This window comes from Trichomonas vaginalis, chromosome VI, assembly GCF_026262505.1.
Source record: "Trichomonas vaginalis G3 chromosome VI, whole genome shotgun sequence".
NCBI classification, from domain to species: domain Eukaryota; phylum Parabasalia; order Trichomonadida; family Trichomonadidae; genus Trichomonas; species Trichomonas vaginalis.
In genome coordinates, this window is record NC_067208.1 from 10,852,365 (window position 1) to 10,865,439 (window position 13,075).

The 13,075-nt window shown below is 33.4% G+C and overlaps 8 protein-coding genes and 1 pseudogene across 9 annotated transcripts, besides 3 other annotated features; 5 read left to right on the forward strand and 4 right to left on the reverse strand.

Annotated features, from left to right (window-relative positions):
• Positions 1-8,580: part of a mobile genetic element that runs on past the window's edge.
• Positions 1,143-2,125, forward strand: TVAGG3_0842450 (annotated as a pseudogene). Its single transcript has one exon. A coding segment is annotated over exon 1 (983 nt).
• On the forward strand, positions 3,334-3,828 carry TVAGG3_0842460 (organellar and viral DNA polymerase type B; the record flags this gene model as incomplete). Its single annotated transcript, XM_001287064.2, has 1 exon — positions 3,334-3,828. One exon carries the CDS (start codon positions 3,334-3,336, stop codon positions 3,826-3,828), a length of 495 nt encoding a protein of 164 aa, XP_001287065.2.
• Positions 3,910-4,473, reverse strand: TVAGG3_0842470 (uncharacterized protein; the record flags this gene model as incomplete). Its single annotated transcript, XM_001292561.2, has 1 exon — positions 3,910-4,473. The coding sequence occupies one exon, from the start codon at positions 4,471-4,473 to the stop codon at positions 3,910-3,912; it is 564 nt and encodes a 187-aa protein (XP_001292562.2).
• Positions 4,792-5,052, reverse strand: TVAGG3_0842480 (uncharacterized protein; the record flags this gene model as incomplete). The annotated part of the gene is made up of 1 exon (XM_001293741.2): positions 4,792-5,052. One exon carries the CDS (start codon positions 5,050-5,052, stop codon positions 4,792-4,794), a length of 261 nt encoding a protein of 86 aa, XP_001293742.1.
• On the forward strand, positions 5,098-5,532 carry TVAGG3_0842490 (uncharacterized protein; the record flags this gene model as incomplete). The annotated part of the gene is made up of 1 exon (XM_001301615.2): positions 5,098-5,532. The coding sequence occupies one exon, from the start codon at positions 5,098-5,100 to the stop codon at positions 5,530-5,532; it is 435 nt and encodes a 144-aa protein (XP_001301616.2).
• On the forward strand, positions 7,393-7,605 carry TVAGG3_0842500 (kinase C-related family; the record flags this gene model as incomplete). Its single annotated transcript, XM_051248900.1, has 1 exon — positions 7,393-7,605. The coding sequence occupies one exon, from the start codon at positions 7,393-7,395 to the stop codon at positions 7,603-7,605; it is 213 nt and encodes a 70-aa protein (XP_051084375.1).
• On the forward strand, positions 7,655-7,891 carry TVAGG3_0842510 (uncharacterized protein; the record flags this gene model as incomplete). The annotated part of the gene is made up of 1 exon (XM_051248901.1): positions 7,655-7,891. The coding sequence occupies one exon, from the start codon at positions 7,655-7,657 to the stop codon at positions 7,889-7,891; it is 237 nt and encodes a 78-aa protein (XP_051084376.1).
• Positions 8,581-10,657: 2,077 nt separating the features above from the next.
• Positions 10,658-11,128: a mobile genetic element.
• Positions 11,129-13,075: part of a mobile genetic element that runs on past the window's edge.
• Positions 11,946-12,295, reverse strand: TVAGG3_0842540 (protein of unknown function, DUF4107 family; the record flags this gene model as incomplete). Its single annotated transcript, XM_051248902.1, has 1 exon — positions 11,946-12,295. A coding segment is annotated over one exon (350 nt), but the record flags the coding sequence as incomplete, so codon positions are not given.
• Positions 12,548-12,997, reverse strand: TVAGG3_0842550 (uncharacterized protein; the record flags this gene model as incomplete). The annotated part of the gene is made up of 1 exon (XM_051248903.1): positions 12,548-12,997. A coding segment is annotated over one exon (450 nt), but the record flags the coding sequence as incomplete, so codon positions are not given.

Here is a 13,075-nt window from a genome sequence, read left to right on the forward strand (position 1 = left end):
AAGCTAATATAGATGTTGCAAAGCATTACGCAACAAACAAAAAAGCACTCACTGACTTCATTAAAGACTATAATGGTGCAATAAGTTATGATAGAATTCATGAGTTCATTAATAACAAAACATTTCCTTTAAATGACGTTGCTATTGACTTATATCATAGACGTTCAATACCTCATGAAGTAAGAAGAGAAATGTTTGACATAACAAATGCGAACGTTGGTCATACTCGTAAAGCTCTTTCACATGATGTTCGTCAAGAGATGTTTGACATAACAAATGCGAACGTTGGTCATACTCGTAAAGCTCTTTCGCATGATGTTCGTCAAGAGATGTTTGACATAACAAATGCAAACGTTGGTGAAACAAGAAGAAGAGACGACACACTGAAACAACAGAGAAGAGAGATGTTTAAGAGCGCTATAGAACAAGTTCGCAAAGCTAACGATGTCATTCGTTCCATTGACGACAAACCAAAAGAAGGTGAGAGATGGTTAAAGAAAGATGAAGAGAATAGGAAGAGAAATGTGAAGTCAGGCAATAGACTCATTGACTTTAACATCGAAGCTTTAGATGAACCAAACAGAGACTACTTACACAAACATTTCGGTAAGGTTTTCATGAGACTCTTAGAGAAGATTAAAATAAACTCACAACAGAGATGGATGGTATGTTATAAACTTGGTGGAAAGTATGAATGTTCTACGTTAAACCTCAATAATATTGGAACACTACTACATCAGCTCTTGAAGGAGAACTTTATATCAGAGATAGAAGCAAATGCTGCAGGTATTGTTGAAATGCACTATGACTTCTTCTTGACAAACATAAAGAATCTTACCGAAATAAAGATGTATGATTTAACAGAATATGAAGGCTTAACGATGTCAGATGTAAAGAAAGGCAAACCAAAAAAGAGACCATATAGAGATGAAAGCACACTGACAAATGACCAGAAAGCCATTTTGGAAGCTCTTAAGCAAACAGGAAACCCAGCACTTATAGAAAGCTTTTGGAAAGATAATGGTGAAAAGAAGTTTTATAAGAAGAGAAGCGGTCAGTTCTGGAAGTATCTTTGCACATTACCTATAAATCTTGAACGCTACCAAATCTTCAATGAACTGAACAAAAGAACTGCAACACTTATGACAGAAGACAATTGTTTCGTTTATGCTTGCATTCAGGCTGGAGTAGATGAGAAACTATTGACCACATGAGAGAAGTCATTCGTGTTAGAGACTTTCCTCAAAGTAAAGTACAAGAAATTTCTGACGCAACAGGTATAGCATTTAATGTTACCATTGGTTATTTCAATGACTCAAGACATAATGAAATAAAGAGATACATACCAAAAGAATGTGAAACTGTTAGAACTATTGACTTACTTCTTGTTGAAGACCACTACATGCTAAACGAAAGATTACCAATGACAACATATTTCATTCGCAACTATATAGAAATTCTCAAAGCTTGTGGTGGAATGAACATTGAAAACAGATGAAATATATACAAAGAGAGAGAACAAATATGTAGTTCGTTATGATAGAACAACACCGTTATGGATGTTATGAAAACATTGTGGGAGTGCAAATATTTCGAACCTATTTCTTATGGAGAACTTTTCACATATACGACTGACTTATATAAACAGAACCTTGCACCATTTAAAGATTTGACATATGCTCCAAAGTATTGTGTACAACTGAAGAAGAAAGCAGAGTCAAAAGAAGTAAATAAAAATAAGTGCAAGTTCATTCCTGAGCACGTTTTCTTTGCTGACTTTGAGTGTAGCACAGACGGCTTTCATAAAGCTTTTAACATATGTTACGACAATGAAGATGGTTCAGTGAGTGAAAGCATTTGGGGTCAGAACTGTGCAACAGAATTTTTGGAACGACTTCCTGACAAGAGTTTAATATATTTCCATAACCTCAGTTATGATATAAACTTCATCTTAAGACACATGACAGAAGTGAAAGGAACTCCCATCATTAAAGGTTCACGAACAATGCAAATAACTGGCTTATATAAAGGAAGGGCAATTATTATAAAAGACTCTTACAGTGTTATAAATAAGAAGCTTAAACTATTTCCTGCTATGTTTAACTTACAAACAGGACCGAAAGAAGTATTTCCATATAACTACTACAGCAGTGTTTTGTTAGCAAATGACAACAGAACTGGTGTCATTTCTGAAGCATGTAAGTTTATCGGATGCAGATACGTTCATGAAGAACATAGATTCCATCAAAGGTTGCAGAATAGATGAAACCACTTCGACTTAGAAAATATAGCACATTTTATTGCAAACAAGATGTAAGAATTTTAAGAGAAGGTTTTGTTAAGTTCCGCAATGACATATTGAAAGAATTTGATTTAAACGTTTATGACTACGTTAGTATTTGTTCTATTGCTAACAAATTGTTTGAGAACAGAGTGTACTTCCCGAATGGAAATTTATATGACCTCTCAAATAAACCAAGAGAATTTATTTCACGCTGTATTCAAGGTGGAAGATGTATGTTGTCAGATAACATTAAACAAAAGAGCGAAAAGAAACTCATTGCTGATTTCGACGCTGTTTCATTATATCCATCCGCTATAGCAAGACTTTATACTTTAGAAGGTATTCCAAAGGTTATGAAGAAAGAAATGTTAAGCACAGAGTATCTCATGAGACATTTATTTGATGACGACCAAAAGGAACCCATTGGTGAAAAGTTTATGTCTGGCTTCTTTGTTCTCATTAAGATAACAGAGATTGGAATACATAGACACTTTCCTTTAATAGTTTGTGACCCTGAACTAAATCCAGAACTTAATGTTCCCAGAAGTTCAAACACTTGCTGTTTAATGTATGTTGACCATATAACATTACAAGACCTCATAAAATATCAAGGTGTCAAATGTGAAGTGTTGCAAGGATACTATTACGATGGAAACAGAGATATTAGAATAAGAGATGAAGTAAAGAAGTTGTTTGAGTTAAGGTTAAAGTATAAGAAAGAAGGAAATCCTTTGCAAGAAAATATAAAGCTCATTCTGAACAGTATTTATGGCAAAACTATTCTATCTCCTATTGAGTCAAAAATAACCATAGTAAATGACAAAGATGCTATAAGATATGCCATCAGAAACTACAACCATATAGTGAAGTTCGAAGGTTTGGATGGTTCAGATAAAACTATTTTCAAGCTAACGAAAAGTATTTGCAGACACTTTAACTTCTGTCCACTTGGTGTTAACATTCTGTCTATGTCGAAGAGAATAATGTGTGAAGTATTCTGTACTGCTGAGGACTTAGGAATGGACATCTTTTATAGCGACACCGACAGTATGCATCTCTACAATGAAGATATCCCTCGTTTAGCTGAAGAGTTTGAGAAACGTTATGGAAGAGTTCTCATTGGTAAAAACCTTGGTCAGTTTCATAGTGACTTCGCAGAAATAACACCTGGAAAACAAAGTTTAGCATACAAGTCAATATTTTGTGGAAAGAAGACTTACATAGACTTACTCACGAATGATTTAAATGAAGTTGCATTTCACTGCAGAATGAAAGGCGTGAAGCAAGATGTTATTGCTTTAACCGCTAATGAAATGTTTCCTGACTCTGTTCAGTGTTTCTATGATGAAGATAAAGGTTTAATGATTCCGCAAGGAAAATTTGACAAAGACTCTGAGTTCAGTTTAATGAAACTTTACAAAGCACTTTATGACGGTCAAGAGATTGGATTTGACTTATGTAAGTCTTCTAGTCCTTGCTTTGCTGAAAAGTTTAACTTCTCAATAACGACTAAAACAAGCTTTATTCGTAAGTTGAAGTTCTGAGGTCATTTATTTTTGTCAGCAATGAGGTCATTCGTGATAAAAATAAGCCGCTAGCGGCAAGGGCGAAGCCCATGAGGTCATTTACAATACAGCTATTGTAGAGTTTAAGAGTTGTGCTTCAATGTAGAGACAGTCCTTATGGTCTGGAGGTAGCAAAACAGGTGCTTTATGGTCATGAGTGGAGAACATGTCTATCCAAAACTCACGATTGAAGCCAGTAAGCTTGTAATACTTAGGATTTGGCAGTGGTGAAGTTCTTGTATGACCAATGAACTCATTTTCAACTCCCTTACTTAAGTTTGAATATAATATAGCTTGCTTTCTATCCCAAATGCCAGGTGTTACAATCTTTGAAAATTCATTTTTCCTCGGAAGCATTGCATAATAATTGAAAACATTTTTGAAGTCATCATTTGGTTCAGAGATTTGAAATCTTATACGTAATGGATTTTTTTTCTTTTTAGCTACTTCATTGAATGGTGAGAATACAATGAATTGACAGTCATGAGTTCCATCTTCATTTTCATTAAATTCATAATGAAAGTCTATAAGTTGTGGCTGACTACCTTCTTCTTTCAGTTGTGCAAGAAACTCACGTAAAGGTTGTAAAGTTTGTACTTCAATGTTAAACTTTTTCTCGAACATTTCATTAAATGAAGTCATACATTGCAACAATGTTGTATCGTCTTTAAAGTATTTGTATATGTGAATGTTTTGGGCGCTTAAAGACTGTTCGTCATTTTCTATCTCGACTTGAAGTATAAAGTCAACCTTTCTGAAAGCACGTGTTATATACATAGATGTTATGCCAATGTACTTCTCTTCATTTATGTTCACAATCCAGTCTGTTGGAAACTTAAACGTTACTCTGTTCCCCTTTATTTTGACGTCAGGGTTTTCACTACTGAACGCAACAGTTAAAGGTATTTGTCTATACATTTAATTCGGATAAAAATAAACCATTTACTCTTTCTTTGCTTCAGCTTCTTTAGCTTTTGCTTCAGCTTCTTCTCTAGCTTTCTTCGCCAGCAAACGTGGGTTCTTTTGTCTTCCAGCAGCTAATGCAGCAAGTTGTTTTTCACTAAGTTTTCTCTTTGGTCTCTCTGGCTTTTGTTCTTGTTTTTGTTCCTTCAGTTCGGATAAAATTTGCTCGCGAATTTCTTTCTTCAATGCTTCAACATCTATGACCCCTTGGGTCTTGTCCGTAGGGCTTGTCTGAGTCATTTGACTGCAGATAAAAAACAAAATTAAAACTTTAACCGATGTAAAATGAGCTTGTCAAAATCAGAGCGAGAGTCTATTATATTAAATGACGCCAGAGGAATACAACATCCTTTCTATTACGTAAGTCAGAGTAAAGATGGTAAAATATACGTAAGAAAAAGAAAGGTTCCATTAGCGAATGCAGAAAGCGACAACATTAAGGTGCATGGCAAGGGCGAAGCCCACGAAGCCCATGTTAAGCCTTCTGTTCAAACTGAAAAGTCAATAGAACCAGAAGAAAAGAAGCCAGATGTACTTTCAATAACGAACCAAGAGCTTATTGCAAAGTTCGTGAATTTCATTGAAAAACAAACCGAGTCAAAGAACCCTGACCCGCCAGTGAAAGAAGTTGAGACAAAAGAGAATGTACAGTTCATTGAAAATGTCAAGAAACAACTTCCACCACGAATGCCAAGAAGAAGAGTGAGAATAATGAAGTAAATAGATATTTTTATCCGAAGTAAATACATGCAGAACGAACAGTTAAACGAATTTACTCCAGCAGAGCATATTCATCAGATTCGCTCATATTTCGATATCATAGACAATGCAGTTCAAATTGGTGACACTAATAGAAAATATTCTGACGCAAAGATTCCATCACAACCTGGAACTGCTAAAGATAACACATGGGTAACATTCAATCTCTCACCTCCTGGTGAAAATATGTTGGACCTTTACAATACATTCATTACGTATAAAATGGAAGGTCAATTTATTGTAGATAAAGAAATTGGTTCAGGTTCCAATAAAACAAACCCACCAGGATTTTGGATTGGTTTCGATGACGCTTTCTATGCAGTTGCTGGATATCAAATCCTTGCAAATGGTCGTATCGTATATTCTCAAGACAACGCACGAGAAGAAGCATATATAACTTCAAACTCACAAACTACCGAACAAATAAAGAAAGTAGATGTTTTCTCAAAGACTCGACATGAAGATGTATGGAGTCATTCGGGAACATGCAGAACAGGACAAATTGTTAGTGGTCCAATTACAGCAGGAAAATCATTTGATTTTAAGCTTCGTTTAAGAATTCCTGTTAGAAGATTCCTTCCATTAGAAGCTATTCGATTTATTCCAGCTTTTGCAGGAAACATTCAGCTTAAAGTAAAGTTCAGTAGCGACGCCTTACAATGCACATCTATATCTGTAAATGATATCATTGCTTTCAATCCAACTCTTAAAGTTGCATTTGCTTCAGATTCAAATCCACCGACAAATAAATTTGTTCCATGGAATGAACCATTCACTATGATAACGAAGGCAGTAGAAGCTAGTGGAACAGTTACTATTACAACTGTAACCCAGCAACTATTTCGAACAAAGATGGATTTTAATGAATGTTTCATTCATCCAAAGTCATTCTCTTTAGACCCTAACATTTATACAGAACTTGTAGAACATTATACAAACGAGGCTTTATGTTTTCCTGTTAAAGTTATGGATTGGATTCCTATGGATGGTTCATTCTCAAAGAATACAGATAGTTCAAGTGCAACATTTACAGCAGCTTATACGCCTATTAATGTTAAAAGTATTTGGGCACTATTTAGAAAGAAAGACAACTATTATGTTAATTTTGAGAACCCTAAGTTTAAATATCTTCAGCTTTCCATGGGAGCTTATGGAAATATGCCTGCAGAACCCGAAAAATCATATGGCCCTGTATTTTATGAAATGGTTGCGAACGCTTGCAATACAAACAATGATATGATAGGATTTAATGAAGATGTTATGAGGTCATTGGTGGATGATGGTAGTGTGGAACATAAATGGGATAGCTATGACAACACACATTTCTTATGTGGTTTTCCAACAGAAGTGGACTTTTGCTTCCAGCAAGGTCAAACATCTACTGCTCCAATAACATACAAATTGTCTGTTAAAGGACCTATTGAACTAGCAACTGAAAATGTACCAAAGCCACTTATTGGATTTATGAGGGATTGTTGCTTTGCCATTCAGGTGCGTGCTAATGGAATCCCCATAATAAGATTAGATGACTATAACTTAGCTACGGACGACAGTGAGGAATAAAGGATGAACGTTTATTTTTAAAGCTTATAAATGAGTTCTTCATCAAGCTCTCGTGAACCTTCACCATCTATGAAACAAACTTTACCAAACGATTATGGAGCACCTATTGAATATTTCTTACGAGCTGCACAATGGCAAAGAGCAGTTTCACCAAGGTTAGGTGTTCCACCAGCTCCTGCCAAAAATAGCATTTGGTCAAGTCCTTATATAAAATATGGTCTCCCACTAGGTTTGCTAGCTACAGCAGGAGCAGTAATGATGTTGAAAAGAAATAAAGCAAATGTTGTAAATAATACTGAAGTAGCTGAAGTTAAACAAACTCCAACGCCTTCACAAGCAAAACCTTCAATGACTCCTGAACCTATGGAAGTACAAACTCCTGTTCAAAAGTCAACTCCTAAACCGACTCCAACATTTAAACCAGAACCTACTCCTCAAATAAATCGTAAAACTCCTGCGTTTCCTTACTGAAAAAAATAACGTTATTTTTATTTAATATTAAAATTTTTATTTGATTGAAATGACAAATAAAGTCACTGAAGCAATGAAACAAAAGTTTTTGGTAGAATACATTAAATCAGGAACTATTCCAGAAGGTTTTTACATTCATACTATGAAGGATGGTAGAGTTCAGTTTAGAAAGATAAAGCAACCATTAGATAAAGAAGGAATTTTGAGAAAGATTAAACTTCATGAGGACAACATTGCTGAACTTAGGAAGAAGTTAGAAGAGTTGGAGAAAGGAAGTGAGTTATAAAACAATGAATTCAACAGGGTGAAAAAAGAGGTGAAAAAAGAGGTGAGATCTCACCGCTTCACCTAAATTTATTTTTGCGCTATGTTTTCATACGTGTGGGAGTGGTGATATCATTTATTTTTATTTTATTTTTTATTTTATTTTTTATTTTATTTGGATGTAAATGACGAAAACTATTGAGATAACAAACTACAACGGTCATGAGTTCAAGAATTTGTTCTTCGTTCCTCGTGAAAATACATTCTATCAGATACGAGGGAGAAAGGGTAAAGTTAGTTTGAGCGTTTATGACTACAAACATAATGGAAAGTTTATACAAGCATACGATACAAACGGTAAGCGTGTTTCATTAGCTTTGTCAAAACTTACTAACATTTATTTTGACAGTGATTTTGACCTATATGAAGAAGAAAGTGAGTCAGAAGATTATGAGCTGTTATGTGAAGCACAGCAATGGGAAGCGCTGCAATACTTTTGTAAGTGAGAACGTTTATTTTTACAGTAGTGAAGTCGTTTGTGAAAACGTTAGTGAAGTGAAGTGGTTGGCGGCTTTGTAAATATTTAATGTTAAGTTAGTGTTGTCGTTTGTGTTGTAAAATATATGTTAACGGTTTTGTAAAGTGTCAAATTCACAAGTATTGGGTAAGGAGGCGCGCAGTGCCTCCGTACACATGACTTGTATACTAACTATGTTTTTGCAAACTTAAGGTCCTCACTAGGTAAAACATAATACTCTTTGAAGTTAAGTATTTTCACAAAGAGAGGACCAACAATATCAAAAGATTGAATAAAGATTTGTATTATTTTATTTATTTTTAAGAACATGTTTAAGAACCCTCATTATCTCCACGAATATTGCATATTTTTCTATTCTAAGACCACCAAAATTACGTTTTAATATAGAAAATAACATATTTATGTGATGCTAAAGTCGAAGTCCTTAAAAAATTAGTGTTAAACATCCATTTATTACAAAATTGAAGAAATATGTGTAAAATATAACACATAATTTAGTTATTTGACTCAATTATTAGTTATGCAATATCAGTTGTGTTTATATCTGCGTTATATCACGAGATGCATTGAATTGTCATAATTAGATCACCGTAAATCTTATCAATTTTTGATACACTTCCGGTGAAAAATTTAGCCTTGACAATAGGATGAAATATATTGTAAAAAAATAAATTTTAGATTTTGAAGTTTATCATTTCGAATAATGAAATATAAACAATACAAATTTTCTGTCGTTTCGAGATTCATAAATGATCGGAATCTTCCAGCTCCGACTGAAATAGAACTTTCGGAAGCTAATTTTCAAGACGAATCTTCTTTATTAAGATTTATTTTGGATATCCCTAAGGATTTAAGCTTTTCCATTGACTCATATTCAATGAATCTTTTGATACATTTCATTATCGAGCAATCTACACAAAATGAAACAATATTAAAATTCACAATTCAAAATATCACTTCTTCGAATATCTTTCAAATAGATTTGATACTACTGGAAAATTTATTCGAATATTTATCGCATTATATTAACCAGATTTTTTTCATTTTTTCATTAAAATTAATTCATTTTAAAGCTTTAGATAACATACAATACCTTTATTTATCAACATTTTCCGATCAATATGATGAGATATTACGTTTCATAAGCAGCAGTGACAATTCTCTCTATATCATCGATACATTTATTGCTTTGATTAAAAACAATATTCTTGACGTTGAATTCTTCCAAAACGCAGTTTTACTCAAGAAAGAAATTTTTTCTAGTATTATTGAGTACGAAAATCAATATTCAACTTATGCAATTGCAAATTTCTTTACAAAATTATTAAAATATTACCCAGGATATGCAACTGCTCTTCCATGTTCGGATATACTAATATCAAATTATTTCAACTTTTTTAATGACGTGAATTCAATTATAAATAACGAAGATTTTGTTTATCTTCTCAAATTTATAGTTTTATTTTATAAAGCAGTCGATATAACATCTGAGATGGCTTTAGAATTCATAAAAACACTTGAAATTCTGCGAAGTCTTTCTCCTCACTATTCATTTACAGAGTATGTAGTTCAGGGGTATTATTGTGTACTTCCTCTTATACCCATGCAAATTTCATCTACCGATTTTTTAAATTCACATGAATTTTTAATTAATTATGCAATTGAGAATTCAAATCTTCACAAATATTTGAAATTATATTCCAGATGTTTCCGCAGATTTGATAGCGATGAAATATTCAAAAATGTTTTTCATATCTTAAACCTTGTAGAAGTTACAACAGAATATTTATCAGAAAATCAGGATCTTTCTGAGAAACAGATCTTTATTTGCAACGATATCCTAACGAGGGTTAATTTAATTTAATTTTTATTTTTTATTTCAAGTTTGAGTAAACTTTCAAGATAATCTATATAAGCCTTTTGATGTTCTTCATCTAGATTCTTGTTTAATATGTGATGAATTTGATTTTTTTTGAAAATTCAAGATAAAATTCTTTTTTATCTTGATCAACAACATGAACAATTCGAGTACAGCGTAACATTTCATCAATATTTTCTGTTTTCTTCGTTTCTAGATATTTTTCAAATATTTCTTGCGGAATCTCATTTTGATATACCCATTTATTTTTTTCCGGATGCTGATCTTTGTACTTAACGAAATATTGCTTGACTATTCGCTCAGAAACAACATATTCGATCTCTTTTCTCTTTCTCATTGAATATTTGTGACACTTTTGAATTCAATCAAATCAAAAATATTTGAAATTGCTAGAATTTTTTTCTTTCTCATGAATATTTGAAATGACTCAAAAGGAAAACTCGTTCGATTCAATTCAATTTTGAATCAGAATTTTTTAAGGACCAATAAATCAAATTATGTTAAGAAAATCTTTTTTTAACTCAGAGTATCAAAAGTACGTTAAACCTTCAATTTTATCTCATGTCGGAAAGCGAACCGACAATAGTGGAAGAGAATCAAACTATATCAGTATCCATCCAAGCTATTGTTGATGAAGAAAAAGGAGATGGAGCTGATATGCTGGATTTAATTCAAAATGAATTGAATTCCCGTAAAAAATTGAAATATAGAATGGAAATACCTGAAAATCCCCCAATTCCAATTCTCAAGGAAAGATATAGCAAATTAAAATTTACAGATCCTACAGAAGCTGCTATATTTATTGCAAAAGATTCATATAATTCTTTTTATCCATTAAATTTAGTTAGTATACATATCATGTGTACTGAGGCACTGCGCGCCTCCTTACACTTGTTATGTGAATTTGACACTTTACAAAACCAGTAACATATATTTTTACAACACAAACGACAACACTAACTTAACATTAAATATTTACAAAGCCACCAACCACTTCACTAACGAATTCACTAATGTTTTCACAAACGACTTCACTAATGTAAAAATAAACGTTCTCACTTACAAAAGTATTGCAACTCCTCCCATTGCTGTGCTTCATATAACAGCTCATAATCTTCTGACTCACTTTCTTCTTCATATAGGTCAAAATCACTGTCATAGTTTATACCTGTAAGTTTTGACAAAGCTAATGAAACACGCTTACCGTTTGTATCGTATGCTTGTATAAACTTTCCATTCTTCATTCCTTCATAAACGCTCAAACTAACTTTACCCTTTCTCCCTCGTATCTGATAGAATGTATTTTCACGAGGAACGAAGAACAAATTCTTGAACTCATGACCGTTGTAGTTTGTTATCTCAATAGTTTTCGTCATTTATATAAAAATAAACTTAAAAATAAACTTAAAAATAAATGATCTCACCACCCTCACACGTATGAAAACATAGCACAAAAATAAATTTAGGTGAAGTGGTGAGATCTCACCTCTTTTTTCACCCACTTGAATTCATTGCTTTATAACTCTCTTCCTTGGTTTCTTTTTAGTTGCTTTCTTCACGTCTGTCTCCAACTTGACTGTCTTTCTTCTTCGTCCATAATGATACCAATTACTTCCACCAGTCAATGGGTCAAATGGTCGTTCATAAGGGTTTCCATACATTCCATAAGGCCCGTATGGATAAACCGCTGGTGGAGAAGAAACATTTTCTTTAGTTCCATCGACTCTATTTAAATGCATTGTTTCACCTTTCATCTGGTCATTAAAGTCTTTTGCGTGTTTTGCAAACTCATCGTCCTTTCCTAAAGCATTTTCTGACTCAGTCGCAACCAAATTGGATGCTTTATTTATGAGCCCTATTTTATTTAATCTTAACTTCTTTGCAACCCAGCCTCCAATCTTCCCTTTATTTGCATCTAATGTCTTCGAAACCCTACCTCCACTCATTTTATTTACTGCGTCATAAGCTCCAAGTGCTTTTGCTCCAAATGCTAATGCTTTTGTTCCCATTGCGCCTAAAGCTGCCCAAGCTACCATTTACACCATATTAAAATCATCTCTCTTCAATATTATCTCATAAAAGTTCTCGTTACTGGAGAAAGTCAATGAAACATAAACGTTCTCACGGGCTTCGCCCTCACCGCTTTGCGGTCTATCTAACTTCTTTCTTATCTCATCTATTCTCAATAAAATGTCTGAACAATTGCTAACATCTTCTACAACAGTTATTTCATCATGAATGACCTTCAAGAACAAGCTCATTTAATATGCAATTAAAATCATCTCAATAATGAGTCCATCCTTTCCATCTTTAGGTAGCACAACATCTTTCATTGAAGAAGGTTCGACAAGTCTTATGTTAAACTTACTGACAAAGTTTGTTATACTATAATGCTTCGGCGGCGAATACATGTAGTTTGAAAGACATAATATAGATTCTTCAGCAAATTCACTTATACTGGATTTTATAACAATGTTCTCACGAGACCAAATACCACCAATTGACAATCTTGTAAGCAATCCTGCTGAACCTTCAACTGTAAACGTCGATGGTAACATTCCACGAAGGTCATCTATTGGCATCTTTGAGTCACTGAATTTAAATATTTTCTTAAAGCAATCGTCATTATCTAACCATGCAATAGCTTTGAAGTTTTCATTCGAATATACATCTGCTTCATTAAATGTAAAACCTGACTTCTTTGCAGAGATGACTTTAAAATCTATTGAGTTTGTTTCAAAATTATATGCTATGGTAACTTCTGAAGGCAATGGATGTCCTTCCGCAGT